This window comes from Notechis scutatus, chromosome 5 (genome assembly GCF_049901735.1).
Source record: "Notechis scutatus isolate UNSWTSFEM ecotype Mainland chromosome 5, rNotScu1.2, whole genome shotgun sequence".
Classification (NCBI taxonomy): domain Eukaryota; kingdom Metazoa; phylum Chordata; class Lepidosauria; order Squamata; family Elapidae; genus Notechis; species Notechis scutatus.
Window position 1 is genome coordinate 101,908,265 of NC_142013.1, and position 25,792 is coordinate 101,934,056.

A 25,792-nucleotide genomic window follows, 5' to 3' on the forward strand; every position below is an offset into this window, starting at 1 on the left:
GTTGTGCAAATGAGCCTGGCCACCCATCTTAGAGACAGACGCTCGAGCTCCTGTTTCTTGGCTCAGGACGGCTGCCTTCAATGCCCACCTGCAGACCTTATTTACAGATTATTAATGACAGGAACTGTCAGAAACTTTGAAAGGCACAGCGTGGAATCTGGGGCTCTTTGCCCTCAACTATCCTCCGTAGAGCGGTAATTTCATTGAATGACATCTGATTCCACATCCTGCCTTTTGCTCGCCATTAATATGTTCAGAACGTTTGACTCTACAAAGAGAAAATCAGGTCCAGCCTGAGCATATGAGCATGCACGTTTGTTTGCTCTTCGGTTTATTACAGCTATGAAATTCTGCAGCGCAGCTTGGGAGCCTCCAAGAGAATCGGTGTGCTGTAAAGCAAATGTGATTTGCTAAAGCTTTTAATACACTATCTTTTCCTGGGCTTCTTACACTTAGGCAAGAAAAACCAAAAGTACACATATAGACTAGGTGAAACCAGGCTCAATAGCAATAACTGTGAGAGGGATCTTGAAGTCTTAGTGGACAACCAGCTAAATATGAGCCAGCAGTGTGCAGCAGCAGCCAGAAAAGCTAATGCAATCCAAAATTGCATTAACAGAGGGATAAAATACCACACCTACTGCATCCAGTTTGGGTCACCACACTATAAAAAAGACATTGAGACTCAAGAAAAAGTGCAGAGAAGAGCAACCAGGATGATTAGGGAACTGGAGACCAAAACATATGATGAACAGTTGCAGGAACTGGGCATGGCTAGTCTAGTGAAGAGAAGGACCAGGGGAGACATGATAGCAGTCTTCCAATAATTGAGGGGCTACCATAGAGAGGAAGGGGGCAAGCTATTTTCCAAAGCACCTGGAGGCCAGACAAGGAATAATGGATTAAGGAGATATTCAACCTAGAAATAAGGAAAAATTTCTGACAGTAAGAACAATCAAATAATGGAAGTTGTGGGAGCTTCATCACTGGAAGCTTTCAATAAGAGAGAGATTTGTCAGAAATGGTGTAGTAGGGTCTCCTGTTTGGATGGGAGGTTGGACTAGATGACCTACAAGGTCCCTTCCAACTCTGTTAATCTGTAATCTTAGGAGAGCCACTCTCTTTAATTATGGCCCACGAGTGCTACCATTTTAACTCTGTTCATAATGACACTCAGAGCATTTCTGAGTAAGTTCACCTTGCACTTTTGACAAACCAACAAATAACCCTGAATTTCTGTATGCATTCAATTACACATATTAGATAAGACATATAATTAAAGTTGGTGGCCTTGTAACAACCCTCTATATTTATTATCTTGATTTGTACTACAGGTAGTCTTCAATGTAGGACAGTTCATTTAGTGACCATTCAATTGAAAAAAGTGACCTATGACCCATTTTTCACACTTATGACCATTGCAACATCTCCATGATCTTTTGATCAAAATTCAGATGCTTGGCAACTGATTCCTATTTATGACAGTTGCAGTGTCCTGGGCTCATGTGATCCTCTTTTGTGACCTTCTGCAAAGCAAAGTCTATAGAGTAGAGTAGAGTAGAGTAGAGTAGAGTAGAGTAGAGTAGAGTAGAGTAGAGTAGAATAATGGAGTTGGAAGTGACCTTGGAGGTCTTCTAGTCCAACCCCCTGCTTAGGCAGGAAACCTTATATCATTTCAGACAAATGGTTATCCAATCTCTTCTTAAAAACTTCCAGTGTTGGAGCATTCACAACTTCTGGAGGCAAATTGGTCCACTGATTAATTGTTCTCACTGTCGCGAAATTTCTCCTTAGTTCTTGATTGCTTCTCTCCCTGATTAGTTTCCATCCATTGCTTCTTGTCCTGCCTTCAAGGATGCTGCGCTTCAATGGTTAGATGGGCTAGACCAGTGGTGGCTAACCTTTATGGGCTCCTGTGCCCAAAATTGTGTGCTCGCTTGCATGCTCGCGCTCGCATGCCAATACCCAGAAGGCAATGTGCGCCCTCCTCACACCCCCTATGCATGTGTGCGCAATACCCACCCACCCCACCACCACCACCACCCTTACCTGTACTGCACTTCAAAGCTGATTTTTGGCTGGTTCTAGGCCTTTTGTTGGCATCCCCAGAAGCTTGAGGAAGGCTTCTGCAGGCCAAAAACTAGCCCTGTTTCATCACTTCCAGTATTTTCAGAAAAACAGGAAGTGATGAAACAGGGCTAGTTTTGGGTCTGCAAAGCCTGTAGTAGCCTTCCTCAACCCTTTGGGAGGCCGAAAAAGGCCTCAAACTGGCTGAAAATAAACTGTGAGGCATGCACATGTGCAGTGAGGTAAGTCTGCCTGCAGCTCACGTGCCGGCACAAATGGCTCTGCATGCCACCATAGGTTCGTCATGACGGGCCTAGACATTGGTATTTGAACTTAGGTCTTTTTAACATGTATATTTTATTGTGTTTTACTAATCTAGGTCAAATGTTAATATATATTCTTTGTGGCAGCCCCTGAGATATTGGAACACGGATATCATGTCTCCTCTAGTCCTTCATTTCATCAAACTAGACATACCCAGTTCCTCTGACCGTTCTTCATATATTTTAGCCTCCTGTCTCCTAATCATCTTTGTTGCTCTTCTCTGCACTCTTTCTAGAGTCTCAACATCTTTTTTACACCGTGGTGACCAAAACTGGATGCAGTATTCCAAGTGTGGCCTTACCAAGGCCATTATACAATGGGGAAGCCAGACTAATTTAACAACCTTATTACTTACTTAACAAGGATAGTGTTTCACTTAACAACTGTGGCAAAAAAATAGTTGTAAAATGGGGCAAAATTTACTTAACCAATGTCTCCTTTAGCAACAGAAATTTTGGGCTCAGTTGTGGTCATAAGCTGAGGGCTACCTGTGTTATTGCTAAAACGAGGTGGAAGAGCATACTTACAACATCAAAGACATGGCCAAGTCTTTCCTGTGGAAAAGATCACAAACTGCTCCTGTACCAGTTCTAGGCTAAGCTAAATAACAAGAGGAACACCCATCCATTTCCATGATACGTTTCTAAGCCTATTTGTTTGTTTGCTTGTTTATATCCCACCTTTGTTATTTTTTATAAATTGTTCCAAGTGGCAAATATATCAAACACTCCTTCCTCTTATTTTCACTGCAACAACAACAACAACAATCCTGTGAGGCCAGCTGGGCTGAAAGATGCTGGCCCAAAATCACTTAGCTGAATGTCTGTAGAGAGATTCTCAGTCATCCAGGTCATTGTGATGACCCAGGACGTGACACAAAATAACAAAGTCACAAAAGTAGAATAAATTCCCTTTAATGCCTTCAACTTGGCCCCTATGTCCAATTATCCTCAGCTGGATAACAAACTCTTCAAAAAACAGCCTGCGAAGGGCAGAAATGCAGTTCGAATCCAAAATAAAGATAATTAGAAATAAAAAAAAAACCAACACAAACCACACTGAAGTAATTAACACGGCAGCCAGGATGATAAATTGCAGACTTTCAAAGGATAACACAGCACCCACAGTTGGGAGGATGCAGAAACCCAGATAAGCCTTGACAAAGATAATGCACGCTTTGCTTCCAGCAAGGTGCTGTGTGCAAATGCCCTTCTTATATCCTGTTCTCCCAGCTGCAACTAATAAAAGGGATCAGGGCCCTTTCCTCTCCCGTAAGCCACGTTGCTCCTTTCTCCCTTCCTCCCTGCGTGCCCTAGGATGAAGAGGGTTGTGGCCCTGGGTCTTCCTCTGAATGCCCAGCCAGACTGTGCCCTTCCCCCGTTTCTTCCACAGCCACCAGAGCCACACTCCCACTCCCTGTCAGCTCTTCAATCTCCCCCTCAGAATCAAACTCCAACAAGGGCATGACAGTCATGGTTGTCCCAAAGGTGCTTTTTCAGGAGGCAACTGGACTTTCTGTTTTTTTCTTTTGAAGACATTTCACTTCTCATCCATTCCTCACTATCCTGTCAGAGCTGAAGAAGCTTCTTGTATGAGCAGCAAAACATCTTCAAAAGGAAAAAAAAACAAGTCTAGTTGCCTCCTGAAAAAGCATCTTTGGGACACTCAAGCTGGACGGAATTAAAACTCCCAGTCTCCAGGTTTCTCACCGGCTGTCTTAACCACAAACATATTGTACACCCACCATTTTCAAGGAGAATATCAGGAATCGCTTTGAAGTCCTAAGCCTCCTTGATAGAGAACCAGAAGAATTATGGAATGAACTTAAAGAAGACATTAAGGATGATTGTTTAGAAGACACTGCCAAAAATTAAGAAAGAGAAAGACAGTCATTTGTCAAAAATGGTACTATAGAGTCTCCTATTTGAGCAGGAGGTAAAAGACCTCTAAGATCCCTTCCAACTCTGTTATTATGAAGAAAACAAACTGGACAAAGAACAACTGTGAAAATAGCCAAGACAAGAAGAGAATCCAAAACCAAGAAAGATAAAAAATCTCTGATAGGAACATATTTTATTTTATTTTTTTATTTTTGTCAATTGCTTACAAAATAATAGGTATAAGTAAAAACATAGTTATGAATACATGGATACATATAAGAAAAATAAAAAATAAAAAAAAATAAAAGAAACAATAGGACAGGGACAGTAGGCACGTTGGTGCGCTTATGCATGCCCCCTACGGACCTCTTAGGAAGGGGGTGAGGTCAATAGTAGACAGTCTAAGGTTAAAGTTTTTGGGGTTTGGGGAAGAAACCACAGAGTCAGGTAGAGTTTTCCAGACATTGACCACTCTGTTGCTGAAGTTGTATTTCCTGCAATCAAGTTTGGTGCGGTTAACCTTGAGTTCATATCTATTGTTTGCTCTTGTGTTGTTATGGTTGAAGCTGAAGTATTCATTGACAGGTAGGACATTGCAATGTATGATTTTATATACTATACTTAGATCAGACCGAAGGCGGCGTAGTTCTAGGTTTTCTAGGTCTAGAATTTCAAGTCTGGTGGCATAAGGTATTCTGCAACGAGTAGAGGAGTGGAGAACTCTTCTTGTGAAATATTTCTGGACTTTCTCAACTGTGTTAATATCAGATACGTAATGTGGATTCCAGACTGATGAGCTGTGTTCAAGTATTGGTCTAGCAAATGTTTTGTATGCTCTAGTTAGTAGTGTAATATTACCAGAGAAAAAGCTACGTAAGATTAGGTTAACAACTCTTAACGCCTTTTTGGCTATGTAGTTACAGTGGGCTCTAGCACTTAGGTCATTAGAGATGAGTACTCCAAGATCCTTGACAGAGTTTGGATCATCAACAAGGTCTTGACTATTCAGCCTGTATTTTATTTTCTGATTTTATTTTATTTTTTGCTAATATGTAGGACAGAGCATTTATTTGTTGAATTTTGAAGTTGCCATTTGTTTGACCATTCTGATACATAGTCAAGGTCTTTTTGAAGGGTAGCAGTATTGTCTGTGGTGTTGAATAGCTTTACATCATCAGCGAAGAGAACGCAGTTGCTCTTGATATGATCACAAAGGTCATTTATGTAGAGTATGAAAAGAGTTGGTCCTAGAACACTGCCTTGGGGGACACCACTGTTGACAGGTACAGAATTTGATAGGACGCTCCCAATTTTGACCATTTGTTGTCTGACAGGAATGCTTCTATACAGTTATGTAGGTGTCCAGAGATACTGTAAGATTTTAGTTTTAGGAGTAGTTTGTCATGTATCACTGAATCAAAGGCTTTACAGAAGTCTATGTAGATTGCGTCTATTGCTTTGCCCTGATTGAGTTGTGTAGTCCATATGTTTTTGCAGTGTAAGAGTTGCAGATTACATGATAGTTTTTTCCTGAAACCAAATTGTTTATTAGAGAGTAGGTTGTTTGTTTCTAAGTGGAGAATGATGGATTGGTTAATAATTGATTCCATGACTTTACAGGTGACGCAGCATAAAGAGATTGGTCTGTAATTTTCAACTAGGCTGGGGTCTCCCTTTTTGAAGATGGGGATGACCATGTCTTGTGGCCATAGTTTTGGCAAGGAGCTGGTCCTGAAAGATTTTTCAAACATTATGCTTAGAGGTTCGGCTATGGCAGTGGATAGCTTTTTTAAGAAGTAGGCACATATTCCATCCGGTCCAATAGATAGAGATGGTTTTAGATTGCATAGTGTTTTTTCAACATTGTCTTCTGTAAAATCGATATGTATTAGATCATTTTAGTTGTCTGTGGTTCGACTAGGAAATACTGGGCATGATCCATTGCTCTTTAAAAATACTGAGCCAAAGAATGTGTTAAAGAGGTTGGCTTTAATAGTGTCATCATTGCAGTCTTTACCATTAGGCCCTTTCAGGGGTGGGATGGACCTTGAGTCTTTTAGTTTGTTGTTTACAAAATTGTAGAAAGCGCGGGTGGAATTGGTGCGTAGAAGGTTTTCTTTTTGTTTAATGTGATAATTGGTGCATTCAGTTTTTATCTGGTGGCATAAATTTTTGTATCGGCTTTTGAAGTTGGCAACGTGACCAGATTTGTTTTTCCGCCAAAGTGATTTCTTTTTGGATTGAAGCTTCCCTATTGTTATGGGTAGTTTGTTTCTTCTGGAGTTGTTAATGGTACATATAGTTTGATGACTCTTTTGACTCTTTTGACTTGATGACTCTTGACAAAGAGTTCCAGAGAGCTGTTAGAAGAAACAAAAAGCAGTACTACAGTTATATACTGCTTCTTTTATCTTCTAGCAGTTCTCTGAGTCTGTAAAGGCAATGAAGGCATTGAAAAACATAAAAATTCTTTCAAAAGGTCTCTGAACTCAGAAAGAAAGAAAACATAGTTTTAAAATTGGAGAATGAAACATCAATAATTTGCACTAGGGTGATAACACTATCTCTATAGTAGAAAATTCAAAGGAACTGCAAAACTCAATACTAAAAAAAAATGTACTAAAATGCTAGGAAAAATGTACTAAAAATAAATATAAAGTAAGCCAAATTAATGACAGCAGGTAGAAAGATGTTGGAACTTTGGAAAGAGTGCAGAAAAAAGCAACCAAGATGATTAGAGGACTGGAGGCTAAAACCAGAGGTCGTTATTCAGCAGGTTCTGACCAGTTCTGGAGACCTGGTAGTGGAAATTTTGAGTAGTTCAGAGAACCAGCAAATACCACCTCTGACTGGCCCCGATCCCATCTATTCTCTGCCTCCCGAATCCCAGCTGAGCGGCTGGGTCTTCTTTTGCCCTGCACAGGAGAATGGAGCTGGAAAGCAGGTTAGTGGGATGGGGAGGGAATGGAACTTTGCAGAACCTTCCCCCAGGAGTGAGGTGGGAATGGAGATTTTACAGTATCCTTCCCCTGCCATGCCCACCAAGTCACACCCATAGAACCGGTAGTAAAAAATTTGAATCCCACCACTGGCTAAAACATATAAAGAACGGTTGCAGGAATTGGGTAGGTCTAGTTTGATGAAAAGAAGAACTAGGGTTGACATGATAGCAGTGTTCCATTATCTCAGGGGCTGCCACAAAGAAGATGGAGTCAATCCATTCTCCAAAGCACCTGAAGGCAGGACAAGAAGCAATGGGTGGAAACTCATCAAGGAGAGAAGCAACTTAGAACTAAGGAGAAATTTCCTGACAGTGAGAACAATTAATCAGTGGAAAAGTTGATGCCATAAATTGTGGGTATTTCAGCACTAGAAGTTTTAAAGAAAAGATGGTAAAGCAGGCCCTGGTAAAGCAGTCATGAAAACCTTGGAAAAGATATTCAAATGCCATGATGTGTTCTATACCTACAAAGGTCACAATTGTGCAAGCTGTGCCACTTCCTGTCTCCCTTCATGGAAACTAAAGTTGGACTTTAAAGAAGTAGGATGGGAAGCGTATTGATGCCTTTGCATGTTTGCATCAGAGAAGATTCCTCAGACGACCGTCGCAAGAAAGAAATGACTGTACTGTTGAGAGTCAAGAAAGAACAGATCAAGAATAGACCTTGGAGAAAAATCTATCTAAGATGTCACTAGGAAACAACTCGATGGCACATAATCAATCAAGAGGCCCCTTTCTCACCAATGGTTAAAAAAAAAACCAATCAAAGAGCAACATTCATTAGCAAACAACATTATTGTACAATGAAGCAATTTTAAGAATAATAGATCAAGCGCTGACAAATCCCAAACAGTTGGAAATGGCATGCAATGAAATTGGACGCATTATAGGATGCTGGACAACTTTGATAGGAAATGAGATGCACGATGGCACAATTTCAGTTCAGTTGGATTTTTTTTTTCAATTTAGCCATTTCCATGAGCAATACATTCCAGGAATTAGGTGGATAAATTAGTCAAGTGATAATGGGAGAATTGAAGCTTTCAAGTTCTGAAATAGGCATAGCTGGTGAACGAAGACCACGCTTGAAGGACTCACTATGGTACGTCAATGACTTAGGTCCTGAAAAGAAATTTGGATGAGAAAAAGCAATAATCTAATATAGAATAGAATAGAATAACAGACTTGGAAGGGACCTTGGAGGTCTTCTAGTCCAACCCCTTGCTTAGGCAGGCAACCCTATACCATTTCTGACAAATGGTTATCCAATCTCTTCTTAAAAACTTCGAGTGTTGGAGCATTCACAACTTCTGGAGGCAACTTGTTCCATTAATTGTTCTAACTGTTGGGAAATTTCTCCTTCGTTCTAGATTGCTTCTCTCCTTGATTAGTTTCCATCCATTGCTTCCTGTCCTGTCCTCAGGTGCTTTGGAGAAAAGCTTGACTCCCTCTTCTTTGTGGCAGCCCCTGAGATATTGGAACCCTGCTATTATGTCACCCCTAGTCCTTCTTTTCATCAGACTAGACATACCCAGTTCCAGCAACCATTCTTTACTTTGAAATATTGTCTTCAAAGGACATCACTGAAACAATCTGAAGGTGAGTCTCTTAATCAAGCTAATAAGTTTGGAATACTAAAGGTGAAGGTTTCCCTGTCTACTTGTGTCTGATTCTAGAGCACAATATTCATCCCCGTAGGTAGCCAGTGCTGTCCTAAGACATTTTCCACGGCCATGTGGCCAGCATGACTATTCACCAAAGGCAGACGGAACACTGTTACTTTCCCATCAAAGTGGTACCTATTAATCTATTCATAAACTGCAAGGTGGATAGGATCTGGAGCAAGGAAAGTGACTTCACCACATCGCGTGGTGCTTGGGTCTCAAACCTGGTCTGTCAGCTTTCCAGCTGACAAGTTCAGTGTCTTTAACCACGGAGCCATTGTGCCCCATTAGAAGATTACAGCAGTTAATATTATTGACTTCAGATGCCATTCCCTAAAGGTTTGCTTTGTACATACATGCTAGTCATTTCCAGCTCTAGTGGGTGGTGCTCATCTCTGTTATAAAGCCGAAGAGCCACCAATGTCCAAAGTCATCTCCATGGCCATGTGGCCGGCATGACTAAATGCACAAAGGCACATGGAACACTGTTACCTTCCCACCAAAGTGGTCCCTATTTTTCTACTTGCATTTTTACATGCTTTCGAACCGCTAGGTTGGCAGAAGCTGGGACTAGTAATGGGAGCTCACTCCATTACGCTATGCTGGGGATTTGAACCACCGAACTGCTGACCTTTCTAATTGACAAGCTGAGCATCTTAGCCCTGAGCCACCGCATCCCCTTTTGCCATTCCCTACTTTCTAATAAATATTAAATAAAACAGCAGTACCCATTTCAATATGTGTAATAAATCTGCACTGAAATAAATCCAAATACTCTCTTTTATCTAAGAATGTCCATAGCTGATATGTCATACCTTAAATTGCCTTAGTTAAGTATCGTTGAATGGGCACTAACCAAAAAATTCCACAGATACAAGGTTCACGAGAGCAAAATTAAAGAGTGATGGTATTTGTGGCTGACAAAAGAATGTAATTGAAAGGATGAAATTTAATGCTCTTTGTGTGCCACACCAGTTGGTTTAAACGTGTAGGTTTGATGTGGGTTAGAAGGAGAGTCCTTCCCATCCATAGGGCTTTCTGCCAAGGACCAGCTACTTTGGGGCTTTGGTTATGTTGATGAAACACTTTGAGAGGTGAAAGCAAAGAAGACTTAAGGAAGGTGTAACACAATAGAGCAAAAACCAAACTGTGCTGCTCAGTGTTAAGAAAATTAAGATTGTATTAGCAGGCAATATCAGCACCATGCAAACGGACAGGGAAGAAGCTTTAAAAAAAAAGTAACAAAACTTCATAAATCCTAGCTCAAAAATTCTCAGGGAGGAGAATTGTAACCATGAAATAAATAAATGGAAGAATGAATGAACTAGCCCACATGGCTACACAAGGTATTAAAGGAATAAAACTGAGAAAATATGAATTTTACAAGAATCATGCAAACTTGAAATTTCATTCTTGAAAATTACAAGCTAGGAAGTTTCATAACATTTTTTTTGTTTGGGGGAGGGGGGATATTTTAAAAACAAGAATATCTCTATGGAGTGCCTCAGCCATTCAGGTCATGGTTGTCCCAAAGGTGCTTTTTCAAGAGGCAACTGGGCTTTCTGGTTTTTCTTTGAAGACATTTCACTTTTCATCCAAGAAGCTTCTTTGGGTCTCACCTTCCATTCCCCACCATCCAGTCAGAGCAGAAGAAGCTTCTTGGATGAGAAGCGAAACGTCTTCAAAGAAAAACCAGAAAGTCCAGGTGCCTCTTGAAAAATCACCTTTAGGGCAAGAATGTTCATACTTTTTTTGCCAGAAAAGAAAACCAAGATCTTGTAGTTAGATCAACAAGTAATGGGTTCACCCATGTCATTTGCCACAAATCTTTTCAGCCAATCAAAAAACTAATCCATACAGATTTATAACAATAACTACATTTGAACCGAATCTCCTGGTTAAGATTATAATCAAAAACATGCAGAACACTTTCCACCACCTTGTTTAAATTAGACTCATTTTGCTGATTAATTATTCAAAGGAAAGTTTTAAAACATAAAATCTTACATGCTATTAAGAATTAATGGAATTCTCTTTTTCATTGACCCACTCTGACTTTGTGTATATAATAGAAATCACACCTAATAATTCGAATAGATGTTTTTAGACCTAACTTAGTAATCATTCTGTCATCTGCCAGCTTATTATGCATTCATAAATATTGATTTCAGGTTTATTCTTTTTCCTTTCTTAAACAGTACTTTATTTTCCTAGATCCTAATCCTGCAGTTTCACATCTGATAAGTTTTTCTTTTGGATTCCAACAAAATATCTTTTAAAATGTTTATTTGATTGCTTATTTGCCAATCAGGAGGGTTGTTTGTTGTGCCCACTCGCTCATGGCAATTTAGTTGTAACTAAGATGCTCCGTATCCCACCTCATTCAGCCTCACCTCTTGGTGTTGAATTGAAAGGATCAGAAGAATTAAAAGTTATAGTAAAGAGTTACTATACCTGACTTTTTGAAAGCTTTAAACCAGGGGTCTTCAAACTTGACAGCTTTAAGACTTGTATACTTCAACTCCCAGAGTTCCTCCTCCAGTCATGTTAGCTCAGGAATTCTGGGAGTTGAAGTCCACAAGTCTTAAACTTGCCAAGTTTGAAGGCCCTTGCTTCAAACACACACCTTGTTAAAACAGGTTTTAAATGATTGTCCTAGTTTTGATTTTAAAATGTATGGGTTTAACTTCAGTTTTATGTCTCAGTGGAAACCAGTGAGAAACCTCCATGGTTGATAATGCATGTATAGGAAAAAAGGAAGGGAGGAAGGAAGAAAGAAGGGATGGAGGGAGGAAGGAGAGGATGAAAGAAAGAAGGAGGTAAGGAATCTCTATATTAGCCAGCTGGAAGACATGCTTCAGAAGGCAATGTGCCTTTTATTTTACTGATAAATTCAGAAAGATTCACCCTTATACCATACATGCTTATTCAAAAGGAATCCTTCAGAAAAGCAGGATATATTTCCATATAGTGATGGAATCTACAGCTGGAGAAGGAATGGAAAGAATGTTAGCAATATGTCTAGGGGGATTCTCAATCATCCAGCCAAAGTTGTCTCCAAGGTGCTTTTTCAAGTGTCTGTGATACCTATGGTACTATCTTTCCATCCCCTTACCATCCAGTCACAACTGATGAAGCTTCTTGGATGAGAAGCTACATTACTTCCTCTTCCTCCTCTTCATTTTTCTTCTCCTCCTCCCCCTCTCTCCTCCTCCTCCTCCTCCTCCTCCTCCTCCTCCTCCTCCTTTTTCCTCAAGGAAAAACAGTCTAGTTCCTTTTTAAAAAAGCAGTATAAGACAATGTTGACAATAGCGCCATAGCTTCCCAGAGATGAAGGAGCACATTCCAGACAGGGTCCCAAGACAAGAAACTGCACAATCCTCAACTGGATGGGGGAAAGAAGAAGACATTCAGGGTAGCCAAACTCCAGAATCTCCCAGGGTATATCTATGTGTTTAGGTTAGAAGGTTATAGTGTTGGACTGGGGAGATTTTATCTATTGGATGTAAGCAAATAAATAACTGGATTTGATTGGATCACACAGTGTCATCTTTTGACATGGATCTGACAATAGAAGTCAAAAAATATATTATTACCATAGCAGTGAGGTTCTACAATATACATGTTAGCATGGGTACTGGAAGGTAAATAGACTTTTAAAGCATATTAATAGTATTGCCGAATTATAGTTGGCTGGTATATCCACAAAAGTACATACTTTTGTGTTAGTCATGGTTCTTGGAAGCTGCCTGGGCAAGTCCTTACAATTTTCTTGGCAAGATTTGAGAAGTGATTAATACACACATACACACACACACAAACACGCACACACACATACACACATTAATCACTGTCCATTTTGAATACACAGAGGAAAGAGGAAACTTGAGAGTTTGCAAGGTTGATGCCATATGAAACAAACCATGGCTGAATCTGGATGTTTTGCTTCGGATACCACAAAGCCCCCCTCCTAGAAGGTCGCAAGGAAAACCAGGTCATGAAGAGGGCGTGTAGCATCCCCAGATAATCCAGCAGACCCTGCTCAAGCGTGGCTTATATGTCATGTCCTGGATAGAAGGAACCGCACTGCCAATAATCTTGTTTGCTGTCCTCACCACTCTCTGCATTGCCTTCCTGCAATATGACAGGATGCTCTCGGTCGTCCCTCTATGGAAAGTGGTAAGGATAGCGGGAGGAAGATGTACCTTTTTCATACAATGCAGTAAATGCAGGCGCTGCTGTGCCCGCTTCACCAGTGTCTCACTTTTGAGTGACCAAAGTAGCCTACCCATTAGCTGCATACTCAGCTATGGAGTGTCTATGGAGACTCTCTCAGTCATTCAACTGATGGTTGTCCCAAAGGTGTTTTTTCCAGAGACAACTGGACTTTCTCTCTCTCTGTGTGTGTTTTGTTTTATTTTATTTTTTTGCTTCTCAACTGTTCTGACCCAACCTGGTTCCAAGAAAGCAAACACAAGACAAAGGTAGCAGCCCCCACCTGTTAAAGTTTAATCTACAAATTCTGTTTCTTCACAGATAAAAGGCTGCTTCCAACTCATTAGCTCCGACAAGAAAGAGCCTTGCCAAGTTGTTGTTCAAAGCTGCCAAAAGCCCACAGATAAGAAAATAGTTACAAGAGTTTTCAAATACTAACTATAATGTCCACGAGACTAAGTTTCAGAGCATCTTTGCTTTCTGCAAAGAACGCTTCTTCAAACCTGGCTTTTATCCTCTTGAGGGAGGGGCCATTACCTTGCAGCCTTACTCCCAAGTCGCCCGTGCTGCTGTAACTGTTCTTTCCTCTGAGCAATCCTTCGTGCACGTACACTTGGCACAGGCTCCTTGGGAACCTCCTCATCACTGCTGCTAGCCCCCACAATCACTGAAGGCAGCAGTCCACTCCCTAATGGTCCTGGCTCCTCATCTGAATCCTCGGTCTCCTCAGCCATCTGCACCTGCTGCCGGCTAACCACAACATCATCTGAGAAGCTTCTTTAGCTCTAGAGTTGAAGCTCCACAGTTCCAGATGAGAAGCAAAACATCTTCAAAGAAAAACCAGAAAGTCCAGCTGCTTCTTGAAAAGCACCAGAAACTTGGTGCTTCTAACCAGGGGTGGGATTCTACCAGTTCGCACCTATTTGCTAGAACCGGTTGTTAACATTCTAAGCAGTTCGGAGAACCGAACTTAGAAGAAATTACTGGCCTTTATTTTTTGTTTCATTATTTTACTGTTTTATTTTATTACTATTTCATTTTATTATTTTACTTCTTTATTTTTTATTTTTATTATTTTACTTCTTTATTTCTTATTACATTATTTTACTGTTTATTTTATTACTATTTTATTTTTATTGTTTTACTAATTTTATTTTATTTATTTTACAATTTTATTTGACATTCTTACTATTTTATTTTACTTTTATTATTTTACTTTATTTATTTTTATTATTTTACTTATTTTATTTTATTTATTTTATGATTTTATTTTATTACTATTTTATTTTATTACTATTTTATTTTTTATTATCTTACTATTTTATTTCATTTTTAATATTTTACCATTTTATTTATTTTATTATATTTTATTCATTTTTAAAACGCTGAGAGAGAAGGACAACGTCCTTTAAAAAAAAAAAAATCCTCGCGCCCGAGGAGCTCCTGTTTCTCAGCTCCGCCCCTTCCTCCTTCTCCTTCTCCTCCCTCCTCCTCCGAGGTGGAGAGTTCCGCCAAAAAAAAAAAAAAGCGTTCTCTTTCCCCCTCCAGGGAGGGAAGGAAAATTGGCTTGGGCGGCTTGCCGTACGCGAAGCCTTTAAGCAGCGTGAGAGTTGGAAGAACGAGGGTTCCCTTTCTCCGTTCCCTGCTGCGGCGCTTGCAGCTGGTGGGTTGGAACTTTCACGCTCGCGGGATTCGAAACGTCACAATGGCTCAGAACGTTCAGAGTGTTACATTGTCTCTCACGCTGCCCATCACTTGCCACATTTGCTTGGGAAAGGTAAACGCCAGCTTCGCCTTTTGGGTGGGTGGGAGATTACAAAGGGACCGCGCGGAGTGGGAAACGTGTCCGGCGCCCACGCCACTCCCTCCCTTGGAAATGCGCGTGGGACGCAGCAAAGCCCCCGGTTGGGGAAAGCGCTTTTTGGTTTTTAATTCCACGCGTTCTTTCTTCTCTTTCTCTCATTCCTCCCTTTTCTCTTAAAAAAAAAAAAAAAAAACACCCATCGCGTGGCTTGCATGGACGATTATTTCGGAATACTAGCTTTGTCCTGGCTTTGCAACGGCTGGCCGAAAAGCTTAGAGGCTGAGACAGGAGGAGGAAGGCCTTAGATTTGGTGGAGAACGGCGTTGGAGCAAAACCGGGGAATGTTGCTTTCGGGGGACGCTTGTATTTCCGCTTTCCAAAACGTACTTTCAATGGTCGGCTTCCGAAGTGATAATATTAATATTATATTATATTAGTAATAACAATAATATACCTAGCATGTTGGCCGCAACCCGTATCAACCATTAGCACCAGTCAGTGTTTGTGATACATTTTTAAATGTTCAGTTGACATTTAAATTTAAATTTGAATTTCCATTTCCATTCAGTTCCATGTTTAATAATAATAATCGGAACAACATACATTTGAAGAAGGTGCTTAGTTGATACCTAGGACTCTGGCAGCAATGAGTATCAAACATTAGCACCAGTCAGTGATGTTTGTGATACATTTTTAAAGGTTTAGTTGACTGAGTTTCATGTTTAATGAATAAAAGTTAAAAATAATAATAATAGTAAATCTACTTGGAACAGCTTATATCCTCCAATGCTGACTTAACCGTTCCTAGGTCCTTGGTTAGGACTTGAGCTGTTGAGCTACCAACCAGCCCCCAAGGCTGTGAACCTGACTAAAGATTAAACAACAACGATAATAATATACTTCATCATACCTAGGGTGCTGGCACCAAGCCGTATCAATCATCAGTGCCAGTCAGTAATAATTGTGATACGTTTTTAAATGTTCCGTTGACTGAGTTTCATGGTTAAATGAATAAAATTTTATATAATAATAATAATAATAATAATAATAATAATAATAATAATAATAATAATAATAATTAATAATATACTTGGTGGATACCTAGGGTGCTGGCAGCAACCTGTATCAACCATCAATGCCAGTCGATAATAATTTGATACGTTTTTAAATGTTCAGTTTCATGTTTAATGAATAACAACTGGAGCATCATTTGAATGCCACTGGCATTGACAAATTTGCCAAAAGTCAATTGCAGAAGGCAGCTTTACGTGGAATAGCTTCCATCCTGGGACAAGATCTGTAACATCGTCAAACATCCAGATTGGCCTATCCTACCTAGTAAGGATAGGTAAAGGACTCGATAGGGTTAGGGTGCCATGTAAATATAGCAAAGCTTCAGGAAATCTCTTGCAAAGGAAAAGATAGAACTGGACACGATTTTCTCTCCCTCCCTCTCTCTCCTCTCTCTCCTTGTATGTTTCCTTCTTGGGTGGCAAAGATTTGTACGGAGGCCTTTAATTAGCTTGCCGTTTTGTCCGTGTTTGTGAGTAACCCATTTGGGGGTTTGGACGGTTCTTAATTGAGGCTGGTCGGCCTAATAATAACACAGCCGCCATTTGTCGCTAGCCCATACAGGTAGTCCTCGGCTTATGACCACAATTGAGCCCAACGTGTCTGTTGCTAAGTGAGGCGTGTTGAATTTCGCCCCATTTTGCGACCTTTTTTTTTTGCCACCGTGGTTAAGTGAAGCGCTGCAGTTGTGAAATTTAGTAAGCCGGTTGTTCAGTGACAAACCTGAACAAACGTGGACTTCGCTTGTCAGAAAGTTGTAAAAAAAGGACTTCCGGTTTGAGCTTCTTCAGCAACAGACCAAAACCTCGTCTCTGCGAGGCTTCAATCCGTGCTCGCCGCTGGAGTGCCCCGAGCCAGCTGGTTTTGGGGCTAAGCCACCCCGTAGAGGTGGTGAAGAGGGGGGAGATTGCCAGCAGGGTTGAGGAAAGCCACATCTCTCCTCCCCAGCTGGCCATTACTCCCTTTCCCGAAGGCGGTTGCAGCGGTGGTCAGAAATGGCCACCACAAAGAAGAACTCGACCGGAAAAGAATGTGCAGGAGGAAGATAAGAGAAAGTTTTGGTTGACCGGGTCAAACAGCAAAAGCAACAAATAAGGTATCCTGGAATTGAAACTGTTAAAAAACAATAACATTGTTCCCTAAGATTTTTAAGCTGCGAAGGAGAGAGAAAGGGGAAAAGATTTGGTTTTCTCCTTTTCCTATACTGACAGCTAAGAGACTTAAGCAAGAAATTGGGGGGAAAATCCACTTTGACATCAATAGGCATTTAATGCTGAAAATAAAAAGTCAAAGGGATAATAAAGATTTCTGGATAATTAAAAGCTTTTGAAAACAGGAAAGGAGAGAAAAAGAATAAAAGGGTAGGATCTGGAAGGGAGGAGACTGCCTGGAATTCAAAAAGAACTTACAGCAAAATCTCAACAAGACTTCCCAAAGATACATTCTAACTGAAATATCGCAACAAAATCCCCAGGAAGAGAAAGTCGAAAAAGAAATAAGAAGATATAACTCGGGACTATCTGGATTACTTGATGATTTCTGGATTCTTGGTTATTGTTTTGAATGACTAAAATCAATCGGGTGCTTGTTTAAAACTTTTTAAAATGGCTCCACTTTTAGAAGAACTGAAAATGGAACTTAAAAAGTTCAAAGAAGATGCACAAGAAGGGAGAGGTTCTTTTGGCTTCGTATTTCAGTTTTTAGAAATGGAGATTTGGAATTATGAGAAACAACAAGAAATGCCTGCAGAACAAGAAGATTGCGACAAAGAAGAAGCCATCTTTAATGAACAAGTAATCTTAGATTGGGGAAAAAAAGGAAAGCGGGGAAAGAGAATGGAAAGTTTAAGATTGGGAAAAACAACTCCCCCCAAAAAAATAGAGTGAAAAATAAGTATAAAATCAGAAAGCAACAGAAGAGTGAAATGCAGAAGAGAGAATTAGAAGTAGAGAGACAAGGGGGTAAAAAGGGGAGGGAGAAGATGAGAGAGAAGAAAGAAAGGAAAAGAAGTTATAAAGGACAGAAGAAACAGGGTCTATTTAGAGATAATGGGTGAAAACTTAATGGAAAAAGGGATTCTGCAAAGGTACATAAGATAGTATGGTTATATTAGAAGCAGAAATAATTTTAGAAAATATGAAACAATGTATGATTAAAATGTCTGATAAAATAGCTATCGTAATTCAGTGGAATGCTTGTCAATAAATAAATGTAACAAAAGGTATATTTAATGATTTATAAAACATATGTGAAGAGAAATAAGGGACAAATTAATTATGGAGATTATATGTGTTTTTAAGGAAGTATGATTTAATTGAAAAGTGTTAAAGATGTTATGGTTATAATGATTATTAATGATAGAACTGGAATGGAATGAGGGTTTATAATTACATATATTTACAATCTTTCTTTTTTTAAAGAATATAGTGTGTATTATAAGAATGTGCCAAGCAGAATTCGATTGGAAGTTATGTATTATATTGAAGGTCATAAACTTAAGGTATATATTGAAGTTTAAATAAGAGTTGAATGGATGTAATTAAAAGATATAAAGGTGTCATACTCCAATTAGTAACTATGGGAGAAAATTTGTTTATTGAGAAAAGATAATATGAAATTGAAACAGAACAGACAAAAGTATAAATATAATGATTTGAATTGAGATGAGATAATCAAAATAAAATTGAGAAAATTAAAAGAGGGGAAAAAACTATATAGAAAATGTAAAATAGTATAAGATATGGAATAGAATACAAAAAGGAGCATGAAATTGAGTTTTGTGTCTGTATAAAGAAGTTCAACCCGGGACCATGCTATTTTCAAAAAAGATGTTTTACTTGTATTTTGTGTGTGAAACCCCAAATAAAACTTTATTATTAAAAAAAAGAAAAGAAAGAAAGTTGTAAAAAAAGAGGGGGGAACAGAGGACTCCGGGACACAGCGCCCGTCATAACTATGAACCGGTTGCCAAGTGTGTCGAATCTTGATCACATGACCCATGGGGATGCTACAAAAGTTGTAACTCTGAAAAAAAGCCCCCTTTTTCAGTGCTGTTGTAATTTGAACGGCCACTAAATGAGCTGACGTATAGTCGATGATTACCTGTAGGGATTACTGAAAGAGTTTTCTTCCTCTACATGCTGTGTTGAAGCTCATTGGGTTTCCCCCACACTTATTTTCTAAGTTCAAAAAGCTTGAAAAGATCTGAAGGTCGGTAAACTGGTTGCGGCAACTCATTCTGAGCTACAGTGATTTAGGATCTGTATTATTATATCTGCATTTTCTCTGCCCTGTTGTGGCTTCCTGCTGTCCTTATCCTTCTGGATTTGTTAGATGCATGAGGTGTCCAGTTTTTCTTCTAAGATGATACTGTGACTGTCATGGCCCTTGGAAAAAAGACTTTCCTCCTCCTTTCCCCAGAATAGGGTACTGTCATGCCCCTATCGGAGTCTGAATCCGAGGAGGAAGACGAACAATTGACAGGGAGTGGGAGTGTGGCTCCGCTGGCTGTGGAGGAGGCTGGGGAAGGGCAACGTCCGGTTGGGTAGAGCAAAGAAGAGATAGAACAAGGGAGAAGGAGTTCAGAGGAAGAACCAGGCCCACCCCCTCTTCATCCAAGGGCATGCAGGGAGGAAAGGAGAAGAGAGCAATGTGGGTTGCATGCTTATGGAGGAGGAAAGGGCCCTGATTCCCTTCATTAGCCACAGGTGGGAAGAGAGTTTAAAAGAGATGCATGCTGAGTGTGGCGTCTGCTGGGAACAAAAATGAGTTTATCATGTGTTGTCTTTGCTTATCTGTGTTCCTGGTATCTTTCCAACCATGTTGTATTATTACCATGCCTTTACATCTGAAATTCTTGCTCCTGCCCTGTCAAACTAATTTACCTCAGTTTGCCTTGATTGGACTTAAAGTTACAGTTTTTGTTGATCTTGTTTTGGACTTGATTCCGTGCAGTCAAAGGCTGTTCCTGGGAGAGTTTTTCTCCAGCCAGAAGGTAACCTAGACATTGGAGGCAAAGTTGGAGCTATTAAAGGGGCTCTTAATGATTATCTGACTGTGTTGCCTTTGTGCCACACCCCGGGTCATCACAGGGACTTTCTCCCGATGGCTGGCCCCTTTATTGAACTCTCCCTACTGAATTGGCTTCTAAGAAATTATTTTATTTGAAGGCTCTTGCAAAAAGAGACATTTTTTGTGGACATGTGTGGCCAGCATGAGTGGTGCGGTGGCCTAGAGGTGGAGCTCTCGCCTTACAATCAGGAGGCTGTGGGTTTGATCCTAGGTAGAGGCAGAGTGGGCACAGTGAGAATATATCTGCTGAATAAAATTCCGCATTGGTGACTGAAAGGGCATCGGCCAGTGAACACTCAGCTCCATTCAGTTGCCCAGACTCCACCCTGCGAGGGATTATGTGGTCATTAAAAGGAGATGATGATGTGTGGCCAGCATGTCTGCACACCAACCATGTGTGAACTCTGTTATCTTCCCACCAAAGTGGTACCTGTTCATCTACTTGCATTTGCATGCTTTCAAACTGCTAGGTGCTCAGCCTGTTGCACGGTGCTTCGGTCTTGAACCCGACTTGTCAGCTTTCCATGCTGGCAAACTCAGCGCCTTTAACCACTGAGCCATCGTACCACAGTGTGATCACTGTCGTAGAGGCGATATATCTTCTCATCTGTTTCATTTCGATATAAAGATATTAACTGTATAGTTTCTCCGTACAAGGAGCACTTAAAGATATAATAAAAATAAATAGCAATAGCATTTAGACTTATATTCCGCTTCACAATGCTTTCCAGCCCGCTCTAAGTAGTTTACAGAATCAGTCTATTGCTCCCCAACAATCCGGGTTCTCATTTTACCGACCTCGGAAGGTTGGAAGGCTGAGTCAACCTTGAACCGGTCAGTATCAAACTGCTGGCAGTTGGCAGAATTAGCCTGCAAGACTGTATTCTAACCACTGTGCCACCAAAGCACAGCCTATATAAAAAATTTTAAAAAGGCATATGTTAAAAATGGTTAAGAAAAGCAAAGGTATCTAATGCAGATTTATGTTTATATAGATGATGCAGATTTATGTTTATATAGATGATACAGATTATTATCTATATCGACTTAATGTATCTGTAGATTTAGCCTTGCAATGACATTTTTGCTTCCCTCCCAACACCGAGGATAGTGTCCTTCAGTGATGATAAGCTTAGTCTGCATGATAAAGATCAAACTCATGAGATGGATATTTCTAAATTAATGCATGATTAAGATGATCAGGCTCTAAGATGTAAAGGCACAAGGACCACTAACACAACCTTGGTTTGGCTTCTATGTCTTTGATTTGATTATGAATTAGCTCTATCTCACTTCTACCTTTATGTGTTAACTGAGTCAGCCTTGAGCTGGTGAGAATCAAACTGCAGGCAATCAGCAGTCAGCACAAGTAGCCTTCAGTACTGCATTGTAACCACTGCACCACCATGGCTCATAAAGGTAAAAGAGTGTCAAAATGGTCTTAAGATGTACTAATGGTCTGATGGAACAGTACAGGTAGTTCTCACTTTACAACTATTCATTTGGTGACTATTCAAAGGTAAAGTTCCCCTCGCACATATGTGCTAGTCATTTCCAGCTCTAGGGGGCGGTATTCATCTCTGTTACAAAGCCAAAGAGCCAGCGCTGTCCGAAGACGTCTCCGTGGTCATGTGGCCAGCATGACTAAACACCGAAGGTGCACGGAACATGTTGAGGTAATTCCCCTTTAGGAAAATGAGTGCACACAGGGAGACGTAGTGAGAGTGATGTTGAATAACACACGACCAGCACACAGATACACTGAATAGCAAAATGTAGGTTTTACTTCCAGTAAACGGTTAAGCAAAGTCCAACAGGCTGTCCAAGTCATACACGGTTAAAACAGTCAGTATTCAGTCCAGGGATAATCCAAATAACAAAGTCCAATATCATACACAGTTCAGTAACAGACTCACAGCAATCCAAGAAGAACGACGATCAGCAACAGTGAATAGGGAAAAATGCAGGAACCAAAAACAGCAAACATCAGAACATCTAGCAACTAGCAACTACCAACAACAGAACTGACAACCCAGGTTTCTGGCTCCATCTTATGGCCATTTGAGGAACCACACCCAATTACAATTTTATCATTTCCTTAAAGAGACAGTATTAACCATCTGTCCTGGTTTATATATTTCCAATCCAACTGTTAGGTGACTATCAATTCCTAACAGAACACTGTTACCTTCCCACCAAAGTGGTCCCTATTTTCTACTTGCATCTTTTTACATGCTTTCAAACTGCTAGGTTGGCAGAAGCTGGGACAAGTAATGGGAGCTCACTCCATTACCTGGTGCTAGGGATTTGAACCGCCAAACTGCCAACCTTTCTGACCAACAAGCTCAGCATCTTAGCCACTGAGCCACTGTGTCCCTTAGCCACCGCGTGTCATGCCCCTGTCGGACTTTGAATCCGAGGAGGAAGACAAACAGCTGACGGAGTGGGAGTGTGGTTCTGTTGGCTGTGGAGGAAACGGGAAGGGCAAAGTCCGGTGGGCAGAGCAGAGGAGAGGTAGAACAAAAGAGAGTGAGTTCAGAGGAAGACCCAGGCCCACCTCTTCATCCTAGGGCACACAGGGAGGAACGGAGAAGAGAGCAACATGGGTTGGATGGCTTACGGGGGAGGAAAGGGCCCTGATTCCCTTCATTAGCCACTCCTGGGAAGAAAATTTAAAAGAGATGCATGCCAAGTACGGCAGCTGCTGGGAGCAAACGTGAGTTTATCTTGTATTGACTTTGGTTATCTGTGTTTGTGGCGTCTTCCCAACCGTGTTGAGTTATTGCCATGCCTTCACATCTGGAATTCTTGCTCCATCCCTACTGGACTAATTACCTCCTTTTGCCTTGATTGGACTTATAGTTACTGTTTTTGTTGACCCTGTTTTTGACTTGATTCTCTGCAGTCAAAGGCTGTTCCTGGGAGAGTTTTTTCTCCATCCCAGAAGGTAACCTGGACATTGCGGGCAAAGTTGGAGCTAATAAAGGGACTCCTCCTGATTATCTGACTGTGTTGCCTTTATGCTACGCACCGGGTCATCACATTGCATCCCTTTCATTCAAAATTACAACGGCCCTAAAAAAAGTGACTTATGGCCATTTTTCACACTTCGAACTGTTGCCCTATTCCCTAGGGTCACGTGATCAGAATTCAGACTCTTTGACTGCTGACTTGCCTTTATGACAGTTGCAGTATCCTGGGCTGATGAGATCCCTGTTTGTGACCTTCTGACAAGCAAAGTCAATGGGGAAGATGGATTTGCTTAACAACCAACTAACTTAACGATTGTAATGACTAACTTAACAATTGCAGTCATTCATTTAACTGCAGCAAAAAAAAAATGCCATAAGCAGAAATGTTGGGCTCCGTTGTGCTTGTAGGTTGAGGACTAGCTGTGCAGTTTTTACTGTTGCCTAATTTTGCAGCGACGAAGTCTGTCGCTCCTTAGGAAGGTGCTGGCCTCTAATGAAGACTGGAGACGCAGTTTCTCAGGTTTGGCAACCTGAAAATATGTGGACTTCAACTCCCAGAATACCCCAGCCAGCATTCTAACTATAGACAGTGAGCTGGCTCATACAAGAGGAAGTCGATTCAGTGATCCTGAAATTTTAAAAGCCAAAAGGCAGAACTAACAGGAAGGCTCTGTCATTTAATCTCAGCTGCGTACCATCTCTTAAATGTACACCGGATTCCAGTCCAGGCCAACATACTTGCATATTTTGAATGCTTTTTGATGAATATTCATCACACAGGGTGTTACCGTCATCTGAGATAAACACATAATTATCATTAAATGTATTATCCCCCTGCCTTCTTGGAGCTTAGGGCAATGTCTGTCTGTCTGTCTGTCTGTCTGTCTGTCTGTCTGTCTGTCTGTCTGTCTGTCTATCTATCTATCTATCTATCTATCCATCCATCCATCCATCCATCCATCCATCCATCCATCCATCCATCCATCCATCTAGGATATTCTTATATATAATAGGAGCATCCTATTATATATCCTATAAGAGCGGTGGCTCAGTGGCTAAGATGCTGAGTTTGTCGATCAGAAAGGTGGGACAGTTCGGCGGTTCGAATCCCTAGCGCCGTGTAACGGAGTGAGCTCCCGTTACTTGTCCCAGCTTCTGCCAACCTAGCAGTGCGAAAGCATGAAAAAACGCAAGTAGAAAAATAGGGACCAATTTGGTGGGAAGGTAACAGTGTTCCGTGCACCTTCAGCATTTAGTCATGCCAGCCACATGACCACGGAGACGTCTTCAGACAGCACTGACTCTTTGGCTTTGTAACAGATGAGCACTGCTCCCTAGAGCCAGAAATGACTAGCATGTTTATGTGAGGGGATAGGATGCTCTTAATTTTATCCCCAGTCCAGTAAATTAGATTGAGTGGAGAGAGGGAACACTGGCCCTAAATTAAGTTAATTCCATGATCAAATGGATTTGAATATGTTTTTTTCTCATCCCGGTGCAAAAATTCAAGCCTTACTTTATTAAAACATTGGTCCTGTGCTATGAATGTTTCGTTTTCAAGAAAGAAGTTGAAAAGACTAATCAAATCTTTATTACAGTCATAGGCCAGCATAAGCATTTTCATTATGGTTCTCTCCCACAGCGAGAATAAGATTAACAAACCCCTAACTTTGCACCTGAATGCTCAGAGTAGCAGTTTATTTGCTTTATATTCTATATAGTAAATTAGCTTGAAGTATGGATGGTGTTAATTTAATATTGGCAATTATATGTGAAATTGGGATATTGCATAACATTATTTTTCCAGACTTGTTTGGAGTGTAATTTAAGGACAGATATATTGGTTTAGCTCAAAAATGTGCAAATGTTAGGACAGGAATCTTTAAGTGATTTCCAGTTTATATTCTGTACTAGCAGGGTACCCATGCTTTGCTATGAAACTATGTCATCGGGCAAGTTTTTCGGGAGGAAAATAAGGGGAAAAATTTGTGCCTCTGCCTACCAGCATCCATCGGTATTCATCTGACAAGTGTCCTGTCAGTATGTGAGAGAGTTGAGGGCTGTTTGGAAACTGGAACAGTATTTGCTGTGTGAGCAAGAAGGAGACAGCATGGCTTAGCTGAACTGCAGTTGGAAGAGATTTCTTTTCAGGTGGAGTAGAACTCCTTAGCATCAGAGTGTGTTAATAATAATATAGGAAATATTAATGCTGTGATGGTCATTTTGATAAATCCTTTCTTAGTGAGCACCTAGAAGCCAAGAGGAATATACGTGCCAAATTTCAAGGTTGTAGGCTTTCCGGTTCTGGAGATTTTGTGATGATGCATGAGTGGTATTTTGCTTTTTCATAAGAACGTGTGGCTGAGGTATTGGCTGTGTGTCTACCAATCTGCAAACATCAACTCCATCAACCAATCAAGAAATGACAACACAGCTAACCTCCCCACCAGTATATATAGGGAGACGGCAGCTCCGATCACGCTTTGCTTGCACAAGCATGAAGCCGAAAGCACCAGCCTGAAGATGGCGAGTGGGACCTCATCAAAATGTTGCCAAGATGCTCTCAATCTTACACGGGAAAACACCCGAACACACCAAGACCTGCATACCTGTACCCATGAAAATCTACATACATACATACATACATACATACATACATACATACATGTCACACCCCCACTAGCAGTTAAAAGGAAGAAGCAGCTGCAAGCTCACATTACTCC

At 40.6% G+C, this 25,792-nt stretch overlaps 1 protein-coding gene across 1 annotated transcript in view; it reads left to right on the forward strand.

Moving 5' to 3' along the window:
• The first annotated feature begins 14,706 nt into the window (after positions 1-14,706).
• OBI1 (ORC ubiquitin ligase 1) overlaps positions 14,707-25,792 on the forward strand; it is a 43,327-nt gene continuing 32,241 nt past the window's right edge. Inside the window, exon 1 of the mRNA XM_026681319.2 lies at positions 14,707-14,928. Within this exon, the coding sequence (XP_026537104.2) occupies positions 14,857-14,928 (72 nt within the window). The 5' untranslated portion in view covers positions 14,707-14,856. The remainder of the gene's footprint in view (positions 14,929-25,792) is intronic.